The sequence below is a fragment of the Heterocephalus glaber genome, unplaced genomic scaffold (genome assembly GCF_053883595.1).
Source record: "Heterocephalus glaber isolate CG9 unplaced genomic scaffold, H.glaber_assembly_v1.0 deba00000937, whole genome shotgun sequence".
NCBI classification, from domain to species: Eukaryota; Metazoa; Chordata; class Mammalia; order Rodentia; family Bathyergidae; genus Heterocephalus; species Heterocephalus glaber.
Genome location: NW_028258173.1, coordinates 12,271,497 through 12,295,441, shown reverse-complemented (window position 1 = coordinate 12,295,441; position 23,945 = coordinate 12,271,497). Strand labels below are relative to the sequence as shown.

The following is a 23,945-nucleotide window of genomic DNA, read 5'->3' as shown; positions in this document are numbered from 1 at the left end:
CCAAAAATACATATAAACATAGAAGACAAACTTAACTACAGTTAAAATGGAGGAAATATATAAAATAAAAATAAGAAAATAAATAAGATCATGCATAGACAAAAGCATTCTGATTCTACTATGTGTGAAGAAATTTTGGGTTTATGTAAAATTTGGTTGTGGAATAAAGAAAATTTAACCATATAAATAATGTACTTCTGTAAATATGAAAAATGCTGAGAATAATGCTGAACAAATATTTATTAGAGAACATGTCCCTTGTGCAATGGCCCTGTACTAGTCAAACTATAGCAAGAGCTAGTTTCTTCCAGCTTATTCTGATACATATCCTAAGTATTACTCATTCCAAAGCCTTTCAAGGATACTTGTAAAAGTAACATTATTTAATTATTATATAACTGTTTTATAATTAGTATTATCATACAATTATAATATACTACCATATGAAGTCAGAAGAATAATTGTTTTTACAAGGAAACTTCTTTGAACTATTAAATCTATGAAGTAGAAAAAGAGAATTCATTTGGACCAAGATCAAAAAATATTGATTTTCACTTCTAAAAATATATTTATATAATGTTAAGAAAAACTATTCAATGTAATCAATAACTATAGAGGTCAGAGAAAAATATACTACTACTTACAGGGTAAGATTTTGTCAAAGTATAACGCCAATACCAAGTAGATAAGACAATCAAAAGCCAACATGGCAAATATTGCTATCATTATATATGAGTCTCCTGAAGGGTCAGGAAAAACTACACCATTCAAGTTATAATCCAGGTGGATAATCTAAGAGTTAAGCAAAAATAATAAAAGTATAAATTAGCAAATACGTACTTTGGCATAGCATTGAGAGTTATTAGTTTACTAACTAGCTTTTTCAAGAGACCTTTACAAGTTATCTAGCAAACATGTAAGTAAACAAAGCTATTAGTTAAAATATTTCTATTATATAGTGACCAAAAGAATATCAAAGGAAGCCTGGTTTTTAAAAATACAGTATGTAAAGTCTAGAATTTAAATTAAAATTAATTTGCTTGCTTTCATCAAGTCATTGGAATATCACAAAATATCTATTCAATGTAACAAATGATATGCAAATGTTTAAAGAATCTAAAAATTTAAAGTATCTAATTAGAATAATGATGAGAATTTACATCTTTTAGTTTTATTATTGTAAATAAAGATTTTTATTTATGGTAGCTATTAGGTTCCAGGCACTATTCTAAGTGTTTTAAAAAATATTTTCTTATTTAGTCTTCATCATAACTCTATGAGGTAAGCCTTCCTATGTTTATCTGCATTTTACATATGATAAAACACAAAGTGGAGAAGGTTAACCAGTCAAAGTCAAATTCACATAATGAGGTGACATCAGAACCTAATGAGTCTTGCTCCTAAGGCCGGTTTCTTACTAAACATACTGGTAGAGTGTGTGCCTAGCATGGGCCAGGCTGTAGGTTCAAACGCCAGCATAAAAACAAAACAAAACAACAAAACAAATAAAATATGCAAAACCACTACACTGAAAACTAAAATAATTATTAAGGGAAATCAAAGAGGATCTAAATCAATGCAAAGATATATTATATTCATGCCACCAGAACTGTCAGATTTCCTAAAAATTAATGAAACCTTTAATTGCATCCAAATCTTAACAGCTTTGCACATGTATGTGTGTGAGTTGATAATCTAATCCTAAAATTTACAGCATCTCAAAGAAACTAGAATAAATTTCTTTTGAAAAAGAAAATAAAATAATAAAACTGTGAATACCAGACATAAAGACATGTTACAAAGCAAATTAAGACAGTGTAGCAATAAACGATGACAAGCATATGGGCCAATACATGATTGGTTGAATTATGACAAAGGAAACACTGCAATTTATTTGAGGAAAGGATGTTCTTTTCAATAAACAGAGCTGAAGAGTGGGAAATTTATGTACAAAATTAATACTGCCTCAACCTATACACACAAAAGTTACTTTGAAATAGATTTTATATCTATATGTAAAAGCTGAATCAATTAAGATTCTAGAGTAAAGCTGGGTGTGGTGGCACAAGCCTGTAATTCCAGCACTCTGGGAGGCTGAGGCAGGAGGACTGCAAATTCAAACCCAGCCTGGGCAATTTAATGACTTAGCAAGACCCTGTATCAAAATAAAAATTTTAGGCCAGGGATTTAGCTCAGTGGTTCTGCCACCTGGCTTGCAAGTGCAAGGTCCCATGTTTGATCTCCAACACCAAAAAAATAAAAAATAAAAATAAAAATTTTCAAAAGGGTTGTTGATATATTTCAGTGCTAAGGCCCTGCGCTCAATCCTCAGTACCAGAAAAAAAAAAAGAAAAATAAAGCAAAATATCTTTTGACTTCTCAAATTGATTCAAAAGCATTTTACAGAAAAGGAAAACTTGATAAACTAGATTTTATCAAAATTAAGAACCTTTGTTTATAAAAATACCATTAATAAATTTAAAACCCTACAAACAAATAACTGAAAAATATCTGATATCCAACAGTGTATAATGAATTCCTACAAAGCAATAAAGAAAACTCAGTAGAAAAATAAGCAAAGCCCTGGATACACAATTTACAAAAAGGAAAAATTTAAATAACCACTAAACATGAAAAGGTACACAGCTTTTTCAATAATTAGAAAAAGGATATTAATAATCACAAGAATAAATCCCTACAAATCTATCAGAATGGATACAGTTTCAAAAATTGACAATACGAAATGTTAGTGAAGATTTAGAAAAACTGGATCACTAAAACACTGGCACAAATGTAAGTTGACAGAATTTGAAAAAAAATTTGATGCAGCTTCTAAGATTAATGTTTATGTACTGTAGGACCCACTACTCAACTCGTAGATAAAGACCAAAGAAAACTGGCACACTAGGAAACATGTACAAGAATATTTGTAGTAGCTGTGTTAAAAATCATCAAAAATTATGGCTGGGGTATAGCCCAGTCAGTGGTGGAGCTCTTGCCAAGCATATGAGGCCCTGGATTCAACTACTAGCACTTCAATCAATCAATCAATCAAATGAAATTTCAAGACTGGAAACTAATGTCATTTATCTATCATAGGAAAACTGATAGTATATTCATACAATAGAATATTATACAACACTGCACTAAAGTTACACACAAAACTATGAATGATACCTAAAAATATAATGTTAAATGAAAAAGCCAAATTTTCAAAATATATTTTATACAACATAATTCATATAAAGGTCAAAATAAGCAAAACTAGAAAATTATATTCTGAAACACAAACATGGGTATAAGAAAAACAAGAAATGATTATCATAAAACACTTTCAGAGGATGGAATGTTTAGTACCATTCTATCTCTTAATCTAGTTCATGGGTACTTTGATTTGCTTTATAATTATTTGTTAAACTGTATTACATATTTTAAAAGTTGTCCATATTTGACTGATAATTTATTTTTAAATGTTTTCATAATAGGTTTACATAGCAATTTTTAATAAACTAGCAGGATGCTTTCATTATGTGAAGGGAAAATATTTGTATACAGGAAAAAATATCTCAGAAGGAAAATACAGCTGATTGGTGAAAATTTTATAATTTAAGTTTACTTATGAGATGACAACTTTTCTACAGAAAAATAATAAAAACATTTTCAAATTAGGTTTAAAGTTTAAAAAGTGCTTATAAAGTATCAAAGTCTTTTAAAAGTTCAACAATAAATTAATTGTTTTTTACCTGTGTCATTCCAGCAGTAAAGGCAAAGGGGCTACAAATACTCAAAATCCACTCCAGGGATGAAGGAAGTTGTCTGTAAAGTGCAGTGAACCCCACACACCCCCAAAAAAGTGTAAGGAGAAACACAATCAAGTTGGTGAGGGCAGCCTTCTGCAACAACACACTCATCAGGAAAGCTAAGGTTATCTGAAAGACAGTAGACTTTAGCTGTTAAATGTATTCACTTCATTAAGAATCACTGGTGGCACAATGAAATAAACATCTTTTTACTGTAAAGATAACTGTCAGTGAGAAAGTGATGAAATTGTTAAGGTATAATGATTTTGCCCTGCTCTCAATCCTTCTCTGAAAGAGGATCTTTATCTGCCTTCCTTGTATACTGGGTTTTTGTTGCCAAGGAAGGGGTGGAGGAAAATATGAGGATAGGGTAGAAATGCAGACTTGGAAAAACTGAATGAAGCTACATTAATGCACTAAGGAAAGGCATCTATAACCGGGGCAGAAAGCATTGGAGATCCTTGTTTAGAGAAAGAAGAGGAGAGCAGATTAGATATTTTGTATGGAGATCTTTAGGGAAAAACATATCAAAAAAATTTTCAACAATCATCTAGAAAAGTCTTAAGTAGTTTTAAATTCAAACTCATCTTTATTTTTGATGCATCGTTTGATTAATTTAGACCTTTGCACAAAAGAGAGATCCAATTTCACATGGGCTTACATCATTTTCTCACATCCACAGAGATTTTATCGAGCAAACACACACACACATACACACACCATGAAAGGAGTGATAGTACTTGGTACTAACCTACTGAGGCATTAATATTTGTTACATACAGCTAAGACCTAAATTGGAAAAAGTAGTAATTAATGTATGAGCTTACCAAAGATAAGCCATATAAGAAAAAAAGTGTAAATATGACCATGAAGCCAGTCATGACTATAATTTTGTTGCATGTTATGATAATTGTAATGAATATGGAAATAATGAAGATGAAGCTAGCATAAATTAAACCCCAGGAGAACCTAAATAAAGAAGAAATTATGTAAATTATTTTCACTTTATTAAGAAATATTTTAATGATGAAAAAGCATCTAACAAATAATATTACACTTGTATCTGCCACCTAGCTTAATAAACATGATAATTATAATGCAAGAAGCCCACTATACACCCCTTACCTGACCATAATAATTCACCTTCCTCCTACTAAGGTAACCACTTTTCTAAATACACTGTTTATAATCCCTATTTGGATTGCCTTTACCATCTAGAGATAATAGATACTGAACATAAGCAACCACCAATGGGAAAGGATGCTTCAACCAAGTAAATGACTACAAACATCAGCATGTCCCTGTAGGTACCTATTAGTTAGGCCTCAGCTCTGTGTGTGTATATTATATAAATAGTATGAACACTGTCTAAACTCTCATACTGTACGTATTCTTCTGCAATTTGCCTTTCTTGATCAACATTAAGAATATTATGCACTGCTGTATAATAAATATTTCATTGTATGAACATATCCTAGTATTCTGCCCGTGGACATTTGGGTTGTTTCTAATTTGTCTTCTCATTACAGTGTTGCTGTTATGGCTTGTGTCTAGATGTACCCCCAAAGCCGCAGGTAGTTGTAGGTGGGGCTCTTTCAAGGGGTGGCTGGATCTAGAGTGTGTGATGCTGGGATTGATTCATGGTGCAGTGCTGGGATTAAGAGCACTAGTATTAAGGGTGTGTTACTCATCCTAAGTAGCCTGGATAGGGTATAAGGGATAGAAAGAGCTGTGGTCCCTTGTTGTTTTGCCACCTTCTGTCTGCCATGAACTGTTTCTCCTCTGTGATTCCTGTCTGCCATGCCACCCTGCCTGGCAGCCAGCCAATTACGGACTGAAACCTCAAAAAACTGTGAGCTAAATAAACCTTTCCCCCTTAAACTTTGAGTGTTGGATATTTTGTCTCAGCAATGAGAGAAAAATAACTAAGACAGTTGCCAAAAACTTTCTCATATTTGGCTTTTTTTGAAGTAATGCACAAGAATATCTGTAAGGTGATATTGATGAATTAAAGACTGTATCTTCTGCTTTAGTTGATATTTCCAAATTGTCTTAGTGATAGAATGATACTTAACAGCTACTGGTCAACCAAGTAATTCTACAACCATCAGGGGCACATGATAATTTGATCATTCTTGAGGATCTCTGCGTGGATGCAGTAGTAGGATAAAATTGGAAATTTCATAATTCCTCTAAGCCCATTCCATTCTTCCTATTCTTCCTCATGATTTCCTAAACTGATATAAACTATGGCATGCCTTTGCATATTCACACTGCTTTCCTTTAGATATGTTCATGTTCACACTTTTAGAAACTACTTAAGAAGAATTAGTATTTAATCTTAGCTCTAATAAGACTGTAGGGCGCATTAGTCCAAATTTTTTTTTACAAATAAGAAAATTGAATGTAAATCCCTATTAGTTAATAGGGTTATTCAAAGTCAAAAAATAAATCAGCAACAAGGAACAGATGAAGCTAGAGGCCTTTGCTCTCTCTACAGTCTCTTGTCTGTTTAAAATTTCATAATTAAATATGAATTCAACAGCCAAAAAAATACAGCAAAAGTATTAACACCAGGACTTTGTATCAGTATGTCCCAGTAGAACGTTTATGCTGCATTTGCTGGTTAGTTGACTTATTTTTAATTTTCTTGTTATTACAAAATTTCAGCCTGTAGTAGAAATATCAGATTTGAAAAGCATAACACATTCTGCAGAATTCACTTTCTGAATACAGAAGGGAACTACTTTAGGTAGGAATTGAAAATACACAGTATAGGAGGATTACCAGGGAAAAAGATTAAACATTACCTAGTAAAAGGAACCAGTTGCAGGGTGGAGCTGAGAGATGTTAATAAACCTATAAAAACTTCTGGCTAAAAACAAAGTAATTCAGACATAGTATTTAAAAAATAAATACTGATTACATTTCACATTTATGACATTAGCAAGAAAAAGTAATGAGATGTATTTTCAATAGATACACAGCACTTTATGGAACTGTTTCAAAATTCTTTTTTTATAGTTATAACGATGTATACATAAATTCATTTTGCTAAGTTTTAGGGTACATGTATATAAGAATCATCCTGAGAATGAATCAGCTCAAAGGAACATTTTAAAAATTTTAATATGAGATTGACTGGAGACTCTCTGAGTGATTGCAAGCATTCTGTCCCACGGAACCCGTCCTGGACTGAAAGAAGCCCTTCTCCAATGATTCCCTCTGTGTTCCCATCTAACAGATTTCATGGGTGGCAATAAATTCATTCCTTTGTATTTCTCCATGTCCCAGTGCAAAAAAAAAAAAAAAAATCCTTCCTTTTAAATTTTAAAACATGACTTCTTCTTTTTCTATTTCACAATTCATACAAATTAAAATTCTCTCGGCAAAATATATTTTACAGAATAGGAAAGATTTCTTAGATCATAATATTATTTCGGGGAATATGTAGCTTGCAAAAGATTATTCAATAAATAATTATGTATCTATTTGAGATAGTTCCACATGCACAAATATCTTCTTGATGTGAGAAATACATGGAGAATTATCCCCCTCGATTCAATTTTTTTTTTTTTTTTTTGGTACCGGGGATTGAACTCAGGTCCTTGCGCTTGCGCAGCACTGGGAGAAACCATTGAGCTAAATCCCTGGCCCAATTCAATATTTTTTAAATACACTCTTTTGGTGTAAAATAAACAGATTATTTTCCTTTTTCCTAGGAAATACACATTCTGTCACTGATAATCTTATAAAATTCTCTGTCTTCTTGGGAGTTTAGAGCTCATATGATTTTCTTTTCTGTTTACTAATCTCACCTATTTATTATTTTGCTTTGTTTCTATGCAGTTATTTGTATTGATACAAACACAGAAAGATATATACATATACACATATTTCACAATCACTGTAAATCATTTGTGGGACAGGGAAGACATAAATATTAATACATGAAGCAAAGGTTCTCATTAACCCTTTCTACATGCTAGTCTATAGCTATTTTTAAACTTTCTTCAACCTGAGGAAGCTTGGACAAATCAGCTGATAACTGCAGGCAGATCAAGCAGAAGAGCTGCAGTCGGAACACCTTGGCTAAAGTCCCACCTCTGGTGCTCTGATTCTCTTTCACTTTCACTTTCCTTGTTTACAAATTGGATGGTAGTGTCTCTATCCCAGGCTTAGTTTAGGGTATTAATGGCACAGGAAAAGTGCCCAGTAAATTGTAACCACCATTTTTCATGGCAAATTTTAACAAAGAGTAAATCAACAATTCAGAACAAAGGAAAAACACCCAGTATATCAAATTTAAACCATGATGTTCAGAAAGAATAACATTTTTCCACGGCTTCATAGTTTCTGTTTATCAGTTTGCACCACTTGAGTTACTCACTCACCAGAATGCTGAATCTCGTAGACCCATCATTTTCATCAAATCTTTATACTTTTTTCTCTCTTTTGTAACATCAAGTGATACAAAATATATAAATGAGGAGAAGTAAATCAAGCAGAATAAAATAAAGATCTCATTTTGAAGAATATCTCTAGAAATAAAAGGTAATGTCTTCATATTTATAGCAGTGACTGACATCAGCTCCTCCATCACAGAGTGATTTGTTGTAATCTAAGAATTTAAACAAACATAAATCATTGAAATAATAGTCACTGGTGAAATTTGAGTAAGTCTTGAGGATTTAGTGATGTCAGTTTCTTAGTTTTAATATTGTACTATAGCCATGCAAGATTTTTAGCATCGGAGAGCACTGGGTAAAGGATATACCACCCTCCCTGTACACTGCTTTTGTAACTTCCTGTATTTCTGAACCACTTCTAAATTGAAAGTTTAAAAATAATCAGTGGCCCCCTCGTCTAAATACTTCTTTCGTTATATAAGCGTGAAAACTTGAATGTATGTCATTGCTGTGGTTTGAATGCGTCCCCTCTAAAATTTATGTTGAAATTTCATCCCCACTGTGTTGACATTAGAGGTGGGGCCTTTGGAAAGCAATTAGATAATGAGGAAAGAGATTAGTGTCCTGTCAAAGGGCTGGACAGAACTAGCTGAGAGCCTTTTAGCTCTTCCGTTCTTCTGCCCTATGAAGACATTTAGATGGTGATACCTGTCAGGAATGGACCATCACCTAGCACTAAACCTGTCAGTACCTTGATCTTATACTCCCCAGCCTCCAGAACTATGAAAAACAAATTCTTGCTCTTTATGAATTAACCAGTCTCAGATGTTTGGTTACAGCAGCACAAATGAAGTAAGACAGTCATCTTTCATCAAAACCTTGGTGCTGCTGGAGTTAGTTTACATTACACTATATTAAACCAATCCAAAGCTACATTACAAATTTTCAGATGAAGACTTACTTCTATTATAGCAGCATTAATGGCAGTTTGTAAAGTCACAAATCCTCTACTCCAATACGAGGACAATGCGCATAAAAAATCATCACCTGCCATCAAGCAATGAGCTGTAAGCACAAAGAAAAGCATTCCTGCCATTATGAGAGGAGGGCAGTTGGAGAATAAGAAACAAGAATCTAAGGGAAAACAACTCAGTGTCAGGAAATAAAAAGAAGATGAAAGTGAACACTCTGCTTCAGCAATACTAGATTCCATGCCTTGTCTCAGAATGCCAAACACATTCCAGCACATTCTTTGCTCCTGAATGCTCTCCTTATAAATGAATGTGGGGTTCACTCTTTCCCTTCATCTGGATCTCCACTCAAAAGTAACTATCACATTAGTCTTTAATGATCACAATAAATAAAATATCTAAAATCACTGCTTTACAGTTTATCTTTTAACCTTGATTTATCTTACTTTGTTGCATGTATAATAAGCTCTGTGTTTTGTTAACCTCGGTCCTCAGGACCAAGAACAGTACAGAGCATGTTAACACTCAGTGAATGAATGGGAAAGAAATGATTTTACTAGTCATATCAGTTCTGTTCCCTAAGAGATCTTCTAACCCATCAGCCTCTCTTCCTTTCAGCTGCGTCCCTTATCATCTGAGCCACCATCAACTCACTGGGAAGTTTTGCTACATTCTTCACAAAGCATCTGCAGTACCTTCTTTGGGCTAAATCAAGAGAGCTCACATATTTTGCCTTGATGAAAGTGCATCACTGGCTATCCAGTACCCTAGGTTTACAGGATCCAGCCCGAGTAGCTTTAGCATCATTTTCCCTTTACATTCCTTTCCATGTGTTTCTTCCATAGTTGCTTTTCTCACCTCGGGTTCTTCACATTTGTGTTTCTTCTATCTGAAACACAATGCCACTAGCTTCTCACATCTGACATCCTCCTGGTCTAAGTCTTCACAAGAGTGTTTCTTTGGACTTTCCATTAATTATTTAATGTCTGTCTTTCCTACTCCACTGGACTCTCACCTGGTGTTGGGAACTCAGTCTTGATCACCCCTGCATCCTTTGAAACACACACCTGAGACCTCAGTAGACATATGTTGTTATTCAAGAATCTTGGGTGGTAAACCTCTAGTGGGAATATACTTTTAGGTCTGGAATAAGTTCAACAATAAAATGTCATTCTGTTTTCTCAGATGCCATTGAAAGAATCTCTGTTCCCTATCACTACCTATTCCTTTAGTTAAAAACATTAAATTTCATGCCATGAGATTTTATATGAAAACTCACTTGATAAATCTTCCCTCAAAAATGGAATTGCATGTCCTTGAAAAAATTTTAACTTGTAAGAGAAAGTATCACTAAAGATGATTCCCACAGCACGTGGTAAGTTCTTTAACAGTATTTCATCCATATAGCTTGTATTTGGCACCCCAATGATTCTTTCTTCTGTGAATTACAAGGTAAAAATAGACAGAAAATTGTCATAAAGTTTCATCAAAACAAAATATTCAACTGTTATTAGATATTTTCATTAGACTTAAATTAAAATCACTTTCCATTTAAATCAAATAAACTAACAAGGTGGGAAATTTTATTTTAATGTTCTAGATTCCAGAATCAGGATACATACATTAGAATTGTGTTTTCTTTTAATAATAGTAAGTGTCAGGACAAGTGTTAGGTACACAAAAAACATTATGCTAGGATAAGTAGTTCATAAGAGAATGAAAATATAAAAAATAGAGGAAATTGTTTTAGTTACAATACAGCTGAGACGTCTAGATTTCATATTTACTGAAATATAGACAATTTACATGGCCTTTGTCTTATATAGGAAACAAGATAAAGTGACTATTTCTAACAGCCAGAAATCTCATTTGTTAGAAATTCAATATTAAACAATAAGTAGCCAGATTACACTCCACTCACCAAAGAATGAAATATTAATTCTAGTTTCCTGACCTAATTTAGAATGAAGACTTTTAAAAATGTTTACAAATGATGCTGCATGCAGAAAAGAATAATTTTCAGTGATCCATTTTACTCTCCACAATTATGGCCCAATAACCATGACCAATCTTTTATTTAGATTCTTTTCTTGAGCTATAAATCATAATTGTTGCATTTCCATATTAAAGACATACCGACCCACCAGTGGATATATTCCTTCTGGTCACTATTCTGTAAATATTTATACCCAGCAGAAATGTGGACCTTCCTAAACTGAATCTCCATCAAGCTGAAAGGATTCAGAAGGATAACTGCTGTGACCTAAACAACTTGTGGGCTATCTTGATAATTATTTAGCATCACTGTGACTTCAAATTAATAAATCTTATTTTAAAAACTAGTATAAGTAATTCTTTCTTGTCTTTAGTACACCTACCTTTCATAAAGGGAACAAATTTTGTTTTATTCATTATCTGCTGGGTTATGTTAGAGATTGGTGTGTATACAATCATTACCGAAGAGATATTAAATTTATCTACTCTCCCAAGATCTTGAGGAGGCATTTCAGGAAACTGGTTATTTTCTCCCAAATATGAAAACAGGCCTATATACAGTCCTAGAAGTATTGGAAGGCCCCATTCCTATAAAACATTGTAAAAAAGAGAGAAAAAAACAAATTTAGATAATTTCCCCTTAAAGTCAGTCAATATTAATGAACTGTTGAGGACAAATTCCAATTTGACCATGTACTCTTCAAACTAAGGAGAATCCAATGAAAGATAATACTGATTCACGAGGTGCATCTTTTTTGGAAGGGTGCTACCAGTCAATTTTTTCATTAAAACATGGAGCACTTCAGAAGTCCATTTTCCCCCCAAAATAAGACCTGCTGGGGTAGATCTTATTTTCAGGGAAGGAGGTTATGTAAAAACTAACAGGATGGGAGCCAGGGATTTAGCTTAGTGGTTCTGCCTCCTGCCTCCAAGCGCAAAGTCCTGAGTTAGATCCCCGGTGCCAAAAACAAAACAAAACAAAACCTAACAGAATGTCTAATAGGATAATAATCTCCATATTTCTGGGCAGCAAATTCTAGAGTTTATAAGGCACAGAGTTTCCCAGATAGCATTCAGAGTAGCATATAGAAATTTTTTTGTCAATTGTCATATCATTGTGTTAGAAACTGCACATGCCTATAATCCCAGCTACTGGGGAGGCTGAGAGAGGAAGAACACAAGTTGAAGGCCCACCTGGGCAACTTAGTGAAACCCTGTCTTGAGATTCTATTTAAAAAATTTTTTTAAAAGAAATTGAAGATGTAGCTCAGTGCTACCAGTGCCCTGAGTGGTAGAGACTATCTGCAGATTTCCAATATCGACAATCTCTTCCTTCTTGACACAATGCTAGAGTGTGTCCCCAGCCTCCCAAAATGAAGTGGGACTAAATGATTGAGTTCTAGCCAATGGGATGTTGACAGAAGTCATATGTGACCCTTTCAGGACTGGCTAATGAACCTTAGCATAATCTTCTATACTATTTCTGTCTCAATTCATCTTTTTCCTGATCTACTGATTTGATTCAGAGGATTCCATGGACATGTCCAGGATCTAGGGAGATAGCAGAGTTCCTAGATGAAGAAGTTTTGGTCCCTGAATGACTAGAGAAGATGCCTCCACTCATCCAACCCACTTCTCTATTACCAAACTTTAGTCTATGGATTTCATTCTGTGAAGCCACGGAGTTCTGGGCTAGTTATCTGTCACTAGCCCACCATTTGCTTAATGCAAACCAACAGTTGGGTTGGTTTGTCATAATTCCTGGGAGTAATCTTTATACAGAAAATTAATAGCCTTTAATATAAGAACACAAAATTCAAAGTTCTCAATTTATATTAGGCAAAATTTTTACTATTTCTTGGTTGTAACTGTATAATATGTGGTAGCTTTAACAGTTTGCCATAATTTACCATACAATTAAATTTTAATTTAATCTCTTTAAATATGCATAAAATTTGAATTCTTTATAATTTTTTATTATTGTTCAGGGACTATTTTAAGTCTCTCAATTAAACAAATGCAACTAGAGAAAAACCTCAAAATCAGTAAATACAATCTGGTAATTAAAATATAACATTTGAAATCACTAGGCAATAAAATAAGAGTTCTAGGTGTAGACAGAGGCAAACCTTCAGTCATACCAATAAGCTCTCTCTTTTCATTCTCCATTTCTTAAGAAAATTCTTGCACAGAAGTGCTTGAGTTTGGTGATATACATTTATTTGTTTTATGCTCATTTCACCTGTCCATTAAATGAACAAAGAGAAAGTAAAGCAGAAAAATAAGTATTAGAAAGAAATCTTGATTTTACTTTTCATTATTACTTGTTAAAACAGTTTAAAATACTATTGCAATAATCCATGACTAAAGTTTCACCTCAAATATTCATATATTCACTTTAAGCTATCTGGTAAAGTGAGTTTTGGTGGGGAATTAGAATAATTACTATCACACTTGTATAATAACAGAGTAGTACAATGGAAGAACTACCATTAGAGTTCATAATCTGGAAGATAATCTCACATGTTTTTACCTCTTATCAGAATTCAACAATGTGGAGAGAATAATTAAATTATATCTTATCCTATTAGTAGTCATTTCTTGTTTCTTGTATTTTAATAGGAATCTCAGAGCTAATCAAGTTAACATCAAAATTCTATTTCATTTATCTGAATGTCAAATTATGCTCATCAGATATAACCCCAAGAAAATGTTTTTATAGTATTTACCTTCAGAGTGAAGTAAACAACTTTTAAGAAATGAATTAGAATGTGGAATAACAATCCAGGCTCAAATTACTTGAAACTTGATTCTGAGCCACAGGAAGCTAAAACAGTTTCTCTCAGTTTTCCTGAATTCAGAAGTCCCTGAATAACTCAAGAAACAAACTACAAAACAGTTTTTTTAAAGAACAAGAAGAAAATTACAGGAGAAAATATTTTATGCCTAAATGGTTTCAAATAAACAGAAACCATTGTTCAGTTTTTATAATATGTCAAGTTAATTATTTTCACAAATTTGCAAATTGAAATATTCAGAAAATTCCCCCTCAACTAATACAGAAACAAAGTTTACTAGTTTTCTTTTACTGTATATCTAAACAATAAATATTGGATAGGAAAAAATACAAAAATTTAGCCACTAAGTAAACAACATAAAACATATAAGTATTTGGAAACTTCTGAAAAATAAGATTGATTTTAGTATCCATATATTTGACATAATACAAAAAAATCAAAGCTTTACTTACTGTCAGGAAAGTAGAATAAATACTCAGGAAAAAGTCAAACCACAGTTCTTTTTGTCTAGTGTAACAATTTAAACTTTTTGCTGCTTCTTCATTTAGTCCTTAACTTGGTGGCTACTCCTAACAGTTCTTACTCAGATTGGTTTCTGAAAAGCGGTGGTTTTTGAAAAAGTCAAGCAAAGCTGCACATGATAGACTTGTTTTGTTTTCTGTGTTCTTTTTTCATTAAGCCAGTCATTCTGCAGGGAAATAACTGTTCTGTGATTGGTTGGAATAACACAAACCCTATGTTTGTTCATTTGGCCTTTCAACTCCAGGAAGAGGGGAAATGGTAGATAAGGAAAATGGTACTAGTCAATTGGACATCATGAGACCAAGATGGAGGAAAGAGCAAAAAAAGAGAAAAAAAAACAAACAAACCAAAAAAGCAGTTAAATTTGTGTGAGAAATCTCTTTTTTCCCATTAATGTTTAACACATCTGTGAATTTGCCAAATTTAGCCTAAGCAGGCAGAACATAGTGGAGCAGATTTTTTTCCTCTTTTTTCCCTAATAGAGCTAAGCAATCCATAGTCTGTCTTGGAAGAACACCCAGGGTGGACAAATGAATAATTATGAACAAATTCCTTTCCCCTGCTGTATTCATAGTAAATGTAGGATTTTATAATACACATGAACAAGATAAGAGTAAATGCATTGCTAATGACTAAAAAAAAATCATTGAGGTAAACTTTTGTGCATAAGTACCGGAGAGAAAAACTAAAAAAGTATTCAATTCTCATTTCAAAGTCTTTCTGAAAAGAACTGCAAACTTTTCTTGACCAAAGTCCATGAATTGGGAAATCTCAAATATTTGACATGGCTCCCAGTCCACAGATGTTAATAATCATAAAGCTGAGAGATGTTCTGGAGTAAAGTTGGATAATTAAAAGAAGAAAGAGTTAGGGCTGGGGATTTAGTTCAGTGGTTCCACTGCCTGCCTCACAAGCGCAAGGTCCTGAGTTTGATCCCTGGTACCAAAAAAAAAAAAAAAAGAGGTAAAGCTATATATAGAGAGAGTTAAAGCCTATATATAGAGAAAGTTTTATATATATATATATATATATATGTACAGAGTTAAAGCCTATATATGTATTTCTTTATATATATGTTTATATATATATATATTTCTTTAGCAATTAGTCCTACTTTTAAAATAGTCAAAAGTGAAATCTTGCATGTCTTTTACATTTAAATTGGCAGAAACACACTGCAAGAGAAACCACCAACACAGCTAACAGACAACCTACAATGTGGGAAAAAATTTTTAGCAGCTGTAACTCAGACAAAGGGCTACTATCTAGAATATATAAAGAACTGAAAAAAATCAGACCCCCCCCCCAAATTCAAAGACCCAATTCAAAAATGGTCATCTGAAATAAACAGACATTTCTCAGACAAAGACTTAAAAGCAGCAAATAAACATATGAAAAAATGTTCAACATCACTGGTCATTTGAGAAATGCAGATGAAAACAACACTGAGATTTCACCTTACCCCAGAAAGAGTGGCTGCTATCAAGAAATCAACCAATAACAAATGCTGGTGGGGGTGTGGAGAGAAAGGAACCCTTCTCCATTGTTGGTGGGAGTGCAGACTGGTGCAACCACTATGGAAATGAGTGTGGAGATACCTCAAAGAACTAGGACTGGAGGTCCCATTTGACCCAGCTATTCCCCTGCTGAGTATTTTCCCAAAAGAATTAAAATAATCATACCACAGAGATATATGTGCACTCATGTTTATTGCGGCATAGTTTGTAATAGCTAAAGCTTGGAAACAGCCCAAGTGCCCATCAAATGGAAACTGGATAAAGAGGATGTGGTCTTTTTATAAAATGGAGTACTACTCAGCCATAAAGAACGAGAAACTAGAGTCATTTATAGCTAAATGGATGCATGTTGAGCCATACTCTTAAGTGAAATAAATAAGACACACATATGTAAATACCAAATAGTTTCTCTGGTGTGAGAAACTGAGAGTGTAAATAGGACTAAAAGGATTAATAACTAATAATTGATACTTTGAAATAGGAAAAGGTCCAAAGGGGTAGGGGTGGTGGGAGGAGATGGGGAAAGGAAAGAATGGAAAGGAAAAATTATGAGAAAAGAAAAAAAAAATGGAAACGAAATATGTAAATAGGGAAGGGTGGAGGGGTGAAGGGTGCACAGGTAATGGGGAAAAAATAAGAACCAAGATACATCATGTACAGGTACAAGCACCCAAAGATAAATGTAAATGTATTGTCTACCTAAAATGTACCAATAAAAGAATTTAAGTAAAATAAATAAATAAATAGGCAGAAACAAAGGTAATGGAGGTGTTCTGAAGATCTCAGATCTGTGGGAAGGCTACAAACTTAAAATTTTGTATCAATAACAAAATTTTTGTTGTTATACATTTTAATGGGTGTTATTCTTCATTTTAAGAGTCAAAAATCAATAATTTCTTAGATCATATATATTTTACATTACTTACTCTTTCTTAGATGCTTAGTTTTTAGTTTTCCTCTCCTTGACTTCTTAATAAATTCTAGTATATTTTCACTCTGGGGACACAATTTTCTTCATTTAAATGTGAAGATTTCCCTACAAACAGTGACCTAATATAATGAGAAAGGTCCAACCTAGAAGGACACCAGAAGCATGAGTAAAATATATTCTAGATATGTAACTAAACTTAATAAATGAGGAAGAAAACATAATGAAAAGAAACTCATAAATAATGAAAGAAACAAAGAAAGGAAGGCAACTTCCCAAGTCATAAAATTAAAAAGAGGACTTAAAATTTTCCTGGAACTGTGAGTGGCATCTCAGGCAATTGAGAAATCCCACTGAGACTCAGGTCTTGGGTTTCTTAAGGCCCTTGTGAGCTGGACTTGATCCTTATCAAGGTGGGATGCAGGAATTCATATCTTTGCTTGAATTTAGAAGCTTTAGAGAACTGTTTAGTATTAAAAGTAGGCTAGAAAATTTCACCTACTATCTGTAGGAAGTAGTGGAGATTGGAGGACAACCTCTGTGGCACATAGAAAAAGAAAACCCTGAGCATTCATACCCTTTGTCAGATAAAGGAGACAGAAGAGGGATCTCCTGGCTTAGTAACAGAAACAATACCATAGCAGTTGCTGTATGCACTCTAGAGCCAAATTTGGCTCAAATTCTAGTTCTCTTATCACATTTCCAAAGAAGAGATAGTTAGAGTGCAGGCCAGCAGCATAACATAGCATCTCCAGGATTTAGAATCTAGAATCTTCACCAAACAACAACTTGGTGAAGAGAAGAGAAAGAAGAGCTCCAGAAATCAAGAAAAAGCTGACAGGAAAACCAGAATTCACAGAGAAACTGAAGACAAGGGAGAGAAAATAACAAAGCACTCCGGAATGTGAATCCTAGCTCCCAGGGAGGAAGACTTGTCTCCATAAACATAAGGTAAACCCATGGGAAACAAAGTAAGGAGCTTGCAGTTCTAGCCCTTCCAAAAATCCCACAGTTATTGTAAACTGCACATTCAGTGTAGGATTTTACTCTGGAAGTGACTTCTTCCACATGGCAGGCTTGAGTTGGAGATGAAATCCATTGCAGCACCCACTATAATTGGAAGCAATTTGATCAGGAGCCATTTTGGGAAAGAATTAATTAAGACCAAGCTACTCTGGGAACCAGAAGTTACAGAACAAGTATACACTTTAGGGTTTCTGCAGTCACCTTACCACAGTGACTGAATGGGAGATGGCCAAAGTAGACAGAAATGGAGAGAGGGTGGGCTAGTCATAGACCATCTGAAAATTTTAAGGAGTGTTAAACTCAGAGCAGTAGGACATGGTGGTCTCACACACTGTGGTGAGAAGTCAGGCCAGTTATGTGTGATTTTCTGAGGGGTGTGGGTATGAAAGTACTTGCATAAAGTCCAGTGTTCTGCTTGATGCTTCCCCGACCCCACCGCCTACTTCTTGCTTTCCCTATCTGCCAATGTGATCAAGGAAACCCCTTAGACATCATGGCTAGCATATTCCAGAGTGTATGGACAGAGAGGCCTCTGGAACAAGGTAGGCACACACAGGCCATAATACTAAGCAGAGATAGCAGAGACTTGTAGTGAAGGGGGTAGGGGGACAAACACTAAGAGCTGCTGGAGTGAATAAAACTATAGGACAGAAACCATACTACTGATTAAAACTGCCCAACAGGAAAGGTGTGGCAAGACTCAGTGACACAGAAAGCAAAAATTGAGATGAAAACCAAGTAGGTCTTAGTTGGGACTTGGAATTCCCCCTACCTATACCTGGTGGTTTCCAATACTATAGATCTTCAAAAGAAACCATTTACGCCAACACATGGAAGACTTTTTGGTCTCATTTCTTTTTTTCTTCATTTTTCAGACTTTATTTCTTTTCTCTTTTCCCTTTTTACTTTTTTTTGTCTTTTTTCCTCATTTTAATTTTCTTTTCCTTACTTGTTTTCTTCTAATACTTTAAACTAATTCTATTAACTTTCTTTTAACTTTAATTTGATTCTTTATCTCTTTTCTGTCCTGCTTCTCATCTTCCTTTTCTTTAGGTTTCAAATTTTACTTCTTTTATTTTTCCCTTTTCCCACTCTTCCATTTTTATTATTGCAATTAAACTTCATTAGCTCTTTAGATATTTGGTTAAATAAATGTTATTTTTGCTGATATAATTTCTGTTATTAATGGTAATTTAGTTGTTGCATTTAGCCGATATTTACTGTATGTCAATATTTGATTGGTTTTTGTGTCTATATTATTATCATAGCACTTTTCTATTGATAAAGATGGTTAAATTATAGTTTTTTAAATTAATTTCATTGGTACATTTTAGGTATACAATATAATGACATTCATCATTAGAGATTTGGACCTTTACATAACATATCTTGATTCATATTTTCCCCATTCCCCTGACCTCCCTGCAACCTCTCCAATTCTCTCCACTGACAAAGTCTTTGTTTCCATTATTTTTATATTCTCAGGTTAATTCCATTTTCTTCTTTCCTTTTCCCTACCCTTCCCACTTCCCCTTGGCAACTTTTCTTCCTATTTCACATTATATATTATACGTTTTAGTTCTTATTTACACTTTCAGTTTCTCATACCAGAGAAACTATTTGGTATTTATATATGTGTGTCCTATTTATTTCACTTAAGAGTATCACCTCAATGTGCATCCATTTAGCTATAAATGTCTCTAATTTCTCATTCTTTATGGCTGAATAGTACTCCATTTTATTTTAAAAAGCCCCACATTTTCTTTATTCAGTCTCCAGTTGATGGGCAACTAACTGGACTATTTCCAAGTTTTAGCTATTACAAACTGTGCTGCTCTGAACGTGGGTGCACACGTATTGCTGTAGAATGATTCTTTTAATTCTTTGGGGAAGATAATGAGCAGGACAACACCTGGATCACATGGGACCTCTAATCCTAGTTCTTTGAGGTATCTCCACACTGATTCCCACAGTGGTTGCACCAGTCCACATACCTATCAACAGTGGAGAAGGGTTATTTTTTACTCACCACCCGGCCAGCATTTGTTATTGGTTGATTTCATGATAGCAGCCATTCTTTCTGGGGTGAGGTGGAATCTCAGCATTGTTTTCATTTGCATCTCTTGAATGACCAGTGATGTTGAACATTTTTTCATATGTTTATTTGCTATTTCTACTTCTTTGAGAAATATCTGTTTCAGATGCCCATTTTTGGATTGGGTCTTTAAATTTGGGAGGTCTGATTTTTTTAAGTTCTTTTTACATTCTGGATAGTAGACTTTGCCTGAGGAAGAGCAAGTGAAAATTATTTTCCACATTGTGGGTTGTCTCTTCACACTGTTGGTGGTTTCTCTTGCTGTGCAGAAGCATTGCAATAAGAAGAGATTCCACTTGTTGATTGTTTGTGCTAGTTCATGGGCAACTGAGGTTTTATTCATAAAATCTTTTCCTACCCCAATGTCTTCAAGAGTTCTACCTAACTTCTGTTCCAGCAAGTTCAGTGTTTCTGTTTTAATATTCAGATGTTTCATCCATTTTGATTTTATTTTACTGCATGATGAAAGATATAGGTCTAGTTTTAATCTTTGACAAGCTGAAATCCAAATTTTCCAGCACCATTTATTAAAGAAGCTATCTTTCCTCCAGTGAGGGTGTTTGGCTCCTTTGTCAAAGATGAGGTGGCTGAGTGTGTCTGGAGTTGTTTCTTCTTCTTCTAATCTGTTCCACTGGTCCTCAAGTCTGTTTCTTTGCCAGTACCATACTGTTTTATCACAGTATCTTTGTACTATAGTTTCAAGTTGGGGGTTGTGATACCCCTGCCATGTCTCTGTTGCCTAGAATTGCTTTTGCTATTCTGGATCTCTTCTTGTTCCAAATGAATTTTTGGATTGTTTTCTCAAGGTCCATGAAATATGCTGCTGGAATTTCAAATGGTATTGCACTGAATACATATATATATATATAGCAGTTTTGGAAGTATAGCCATTTTCACTGTCTTGGTTCTTCCTACCCAGGAGCATGGGATGTCTTTCCATTTTCTGATATCATCTTCAATCTCTTTTTTCAGAATGCTATAGGTTTCAGAGAAGAGGTCTTTGATTTCTTTCATTAGGTTGATTCATAGGCATTTCATTTTTTTGTATGCTGTTGTGTAGGGAGTTGTTTCTCCAGTTCCTTTTTCTGTGAGTCTGTTGTTCGTGTGCAGGAAAGCTATTGATTTTTGTGAGCTGACCTTGTTTCCCGCTAATTTACTGAATTTGGTTATTAAGTCTAGAAGACTTTTGGTAGAGTTCTTGGGGTCTTCTATATAGAGTATCATGTCATCTGCAAATAATGACAATTTAACTTCTTCATTTTCCATCTTTATTCTTTTTATTTCTTTTTCTTGTCTAATTGCTGTGGCTAATGTTTCCAAAAGTATATTGAACAAGGGTAGTGATAGTCGACATCCTTATCTTGTTCTCGATTTTAGTGTAAAGGATTTGTTTTTGATCATTTAGAATGATATTGACTGTTGGTTTTTTATAGATGGCTTTTATCAGATTGAGGTAGAGGCTGTCTATTCCAATTTTTGTAGGGTTTTTATCATGAATGCATGTTGGATTTTATCGAATGCTTTTTCTGCATCTATTGAAATGATCATATTGGGTTTGTCCTTGGCTCTATTAATATACTGTATTACATTTATTGATTTGTGTATGTTGAACCATCCCTGCATCCCTGGGATGAATCCCACTGGGTCAGGGTGTATGATCTTCTTGTTGATCTTCTGCACTCTATTTGCCAGTATTTTATTAAGGACTTTTCCATCTATGTTCTTTAGTGAGATTGGCCTATAGTTCTCTTTTTCAGTTGGGTCTTTCTCTGCTTTGGGGATCAAGGTGATTCTTGCTTCCAGGAATGAATTTGGGAGTATTGCTTCCCTTTCAATTTCACTGAAGAGTTTAAAAAGTAGTGGTGAAAGGAAAGAAGGGGAAAGAAAAAATATGAGAAAAGGAAAAACATGGAAACAAAGTCCTTGTGAATAAGGAAGGGTGGAGGGGTGAGGGGAGGGCAGAGGAATGGGGAAAAATAAGAACCAAGATACATCATATAAAGGTACGATGTCCCAATGTTGAATGTAACTGTATTGTATACCTAAAACGTACCAATAAACTAAATGAAAAAAAAAAGTAGTGGCAATAGTTCTTCTCTAAATGTCTTACAGAATTCAGCAGTGAAGCCACCTGGGCACGAGCTTTTCTTAGTTGGTAAGTTTTTAATTACATTTTCAATTTCATTGATTGATATTGGGTTGTTTAGAATTTTTAGGTCTTCTTTGTTCAACTTTGGTAATGCACACATGTCTAGGAATCTGTCCATTTCTTCTGTGTTTTCCATCGTACTGGCGTATAGGTTGTGGAAGTAGGTATTGATGACCCTCTGGATTTCTGCCTCGGTCTGTTGTAATTTCACCCTTTTCATTCCTAATTGCATGGATTTGGGTCTTTTTTTCCTTTTTTTGATAAGGTTGGCTAAGGGTTTGTCAATTTTATTTATTCTTTCAAAGAACCAACTCTTTGCTTCATTGATTTTTTTGTATCATTCTCTTAGTCTCCACTGCATTGATTTCTTTGCTGATCCTTATAATTTCCTCCCTTGTATGAACTTTGGTTTTATCCTGCTTTTCTTTTTCTACAAGCCTGAGGTTCACATCAGGTTGCTTATTTGAGCTCGCTCTGTTTTCCTGAGTATTCACTGGTGTGAATTTCCTTTGTAAGACCGCTTTCATTGTGTTCCATAGATTCTGATATGTTGTATCGATATTATCATTTAATTGTAAAAACTGTCTGATTTCTTCTTTAATTTCCTCTGTGACTCATTGGTTATTCAGAAGTGTTATTCAATTTGCATATGTTTATGAAATTCTTGAGGTTTCTTTTGCTATTGATCTCCAATTTCATTCCACTATGGTTTGATAATATACAGGGGATAACTTCAATTCTTTTGCACTTACTTAAACATGTTCTATGAGCAAGTGTGTGGTCTATTTTGGAGAATGACCCATGTGCAGCCAAAAAGAATGTGTATTCTGATTTTTGTGGGTGTAACACTCTGTAAACATCTGTTAAGTTCATTTGTTCAAGAGTTTGATTGAGTTCTAGTAGTTCGTTGCTTATTTTTTGTCTAGTTGATCTATTTGTGACAGTGGGGTATTGAGGTCCCCCACTACTATTGTATTAGTGCTTATTTGACTTTTCATGTCCATTAGTACTTGTTTTGTATGGTTGGGCACACTAGTGTTTGCTGAATATATATTTATGATTGTCATCTCTTCCTCTTGGATTGTTCCCTTTACAAGGATGTAGTGTCCTTCTTTGTCTCTTTTAATCAGTGTTGGTTTGAAATCCCCTTGATTTGCAAAGAGGATAGCTCCTCCTGCTTTTTGTTGGGTTCCTATCACATGGAGTATTGTTTTCCACCCTTTAATTTTCAGTCTATGAGTTTCTTTTTGAATTAAGTGTGTTTCTTATATGCAGCATATTGTTGGATCTTGCTTCCTACTCATTCTGCCAGTTTATTTCTTTTGATTGGTAAGTTGAGACCTTAACATTGATGGTTATAACTGATATGTATTGACTTATCCTTGTCATGACTTTTTTGTTGTTGGGTTCTCCCTCTTTGCACTTAATTTCATGTCATGCCTGATAGATTCATTTTGCTGGTCTTCCTGGGGTTGTGATCCTCATTGTCTTTTCCTAGGATATTGTTTAAAATATTTTGGAGTGCTATTTTGGTATTCATGAAGTTCCTCAGGTGTTCTTTGTCATGAAAATATCTTATTTCTCCATCAATTTTGAAAGATAGTTTCATAGGGTACCTCAATCTGGGTTTGAGGTTTTTTTCCTTTAGGGCTTGAAATATTTCACTCCAGGCTCTTCTTTCTTTGAGGACTGGGTTTGTGTCGAGAAGTTTACTGTGATTCTGATGGACTTTCCT

At 34.1% G+C, this 23,945-nt stretch overlaps 1 protein-coding gene across 9 annotated transcripts in view; it reads right to left on the bottom strand.

Annotated features, from left to right (window-relative positions):
• Positions 1-15,100, bottom strand: part of LOC101724434 (ATP-binding cassette sub-family A member 6) — a 60,502-nt gene extending 45,402 nt beyond the window's left edge. For 3 of the 9 annotated variants that reach the window (XM_021248597.2, XM_021248596.2, XM_021248595.2), the window contains exons 1-10: positions 14,426-15,100; positions 13,905-14,063; positions 13,317-13,417; positions 11,559-11,763; positions 10,460-10,618; positions 9,171-9,274; positions 8,195-8,421; positions 4,628-4,769; positions 3,744-3,929; positions 645-792 (exon numbers count right to left, since the gene is read on the bottom strand). In XM_021248597.2, the coding sequence (XP_021104256.2) occupies positions 645-792; positions 3,744-3,929; positions 4,628-4,769; positions 8,195-8,421; positions 9,171-9,274; positions 10,460-10,618; positions 11,559-11,763; positions 13,317-13,412 (1,267 nt within the window). In that variant the 5' untranslated portion in view covers positions 13,413-13,417; positions 13,905-14,063; positions 14,426-15,100. The remainder of the gene's footprint in view (positions 1-644; positions 793-3,743; positions 3,930-4,627; positions 4,770-8,194; positions 8,422-9,170; positions 9,275-10,459; positions 10,619-11,558; positions 11,764-13,316; positions 13,418-13,904; positions 14,064-14,425) is intronic. The other 6 variants (XM_013067629.3, XM_021248594.2, XM_087208575.1 and 3 more) reach the window with 6 other exon arrangements.
• Between the last annotated feature and the right edge of the window lie 8,845 nt (positions 15,101-23,945).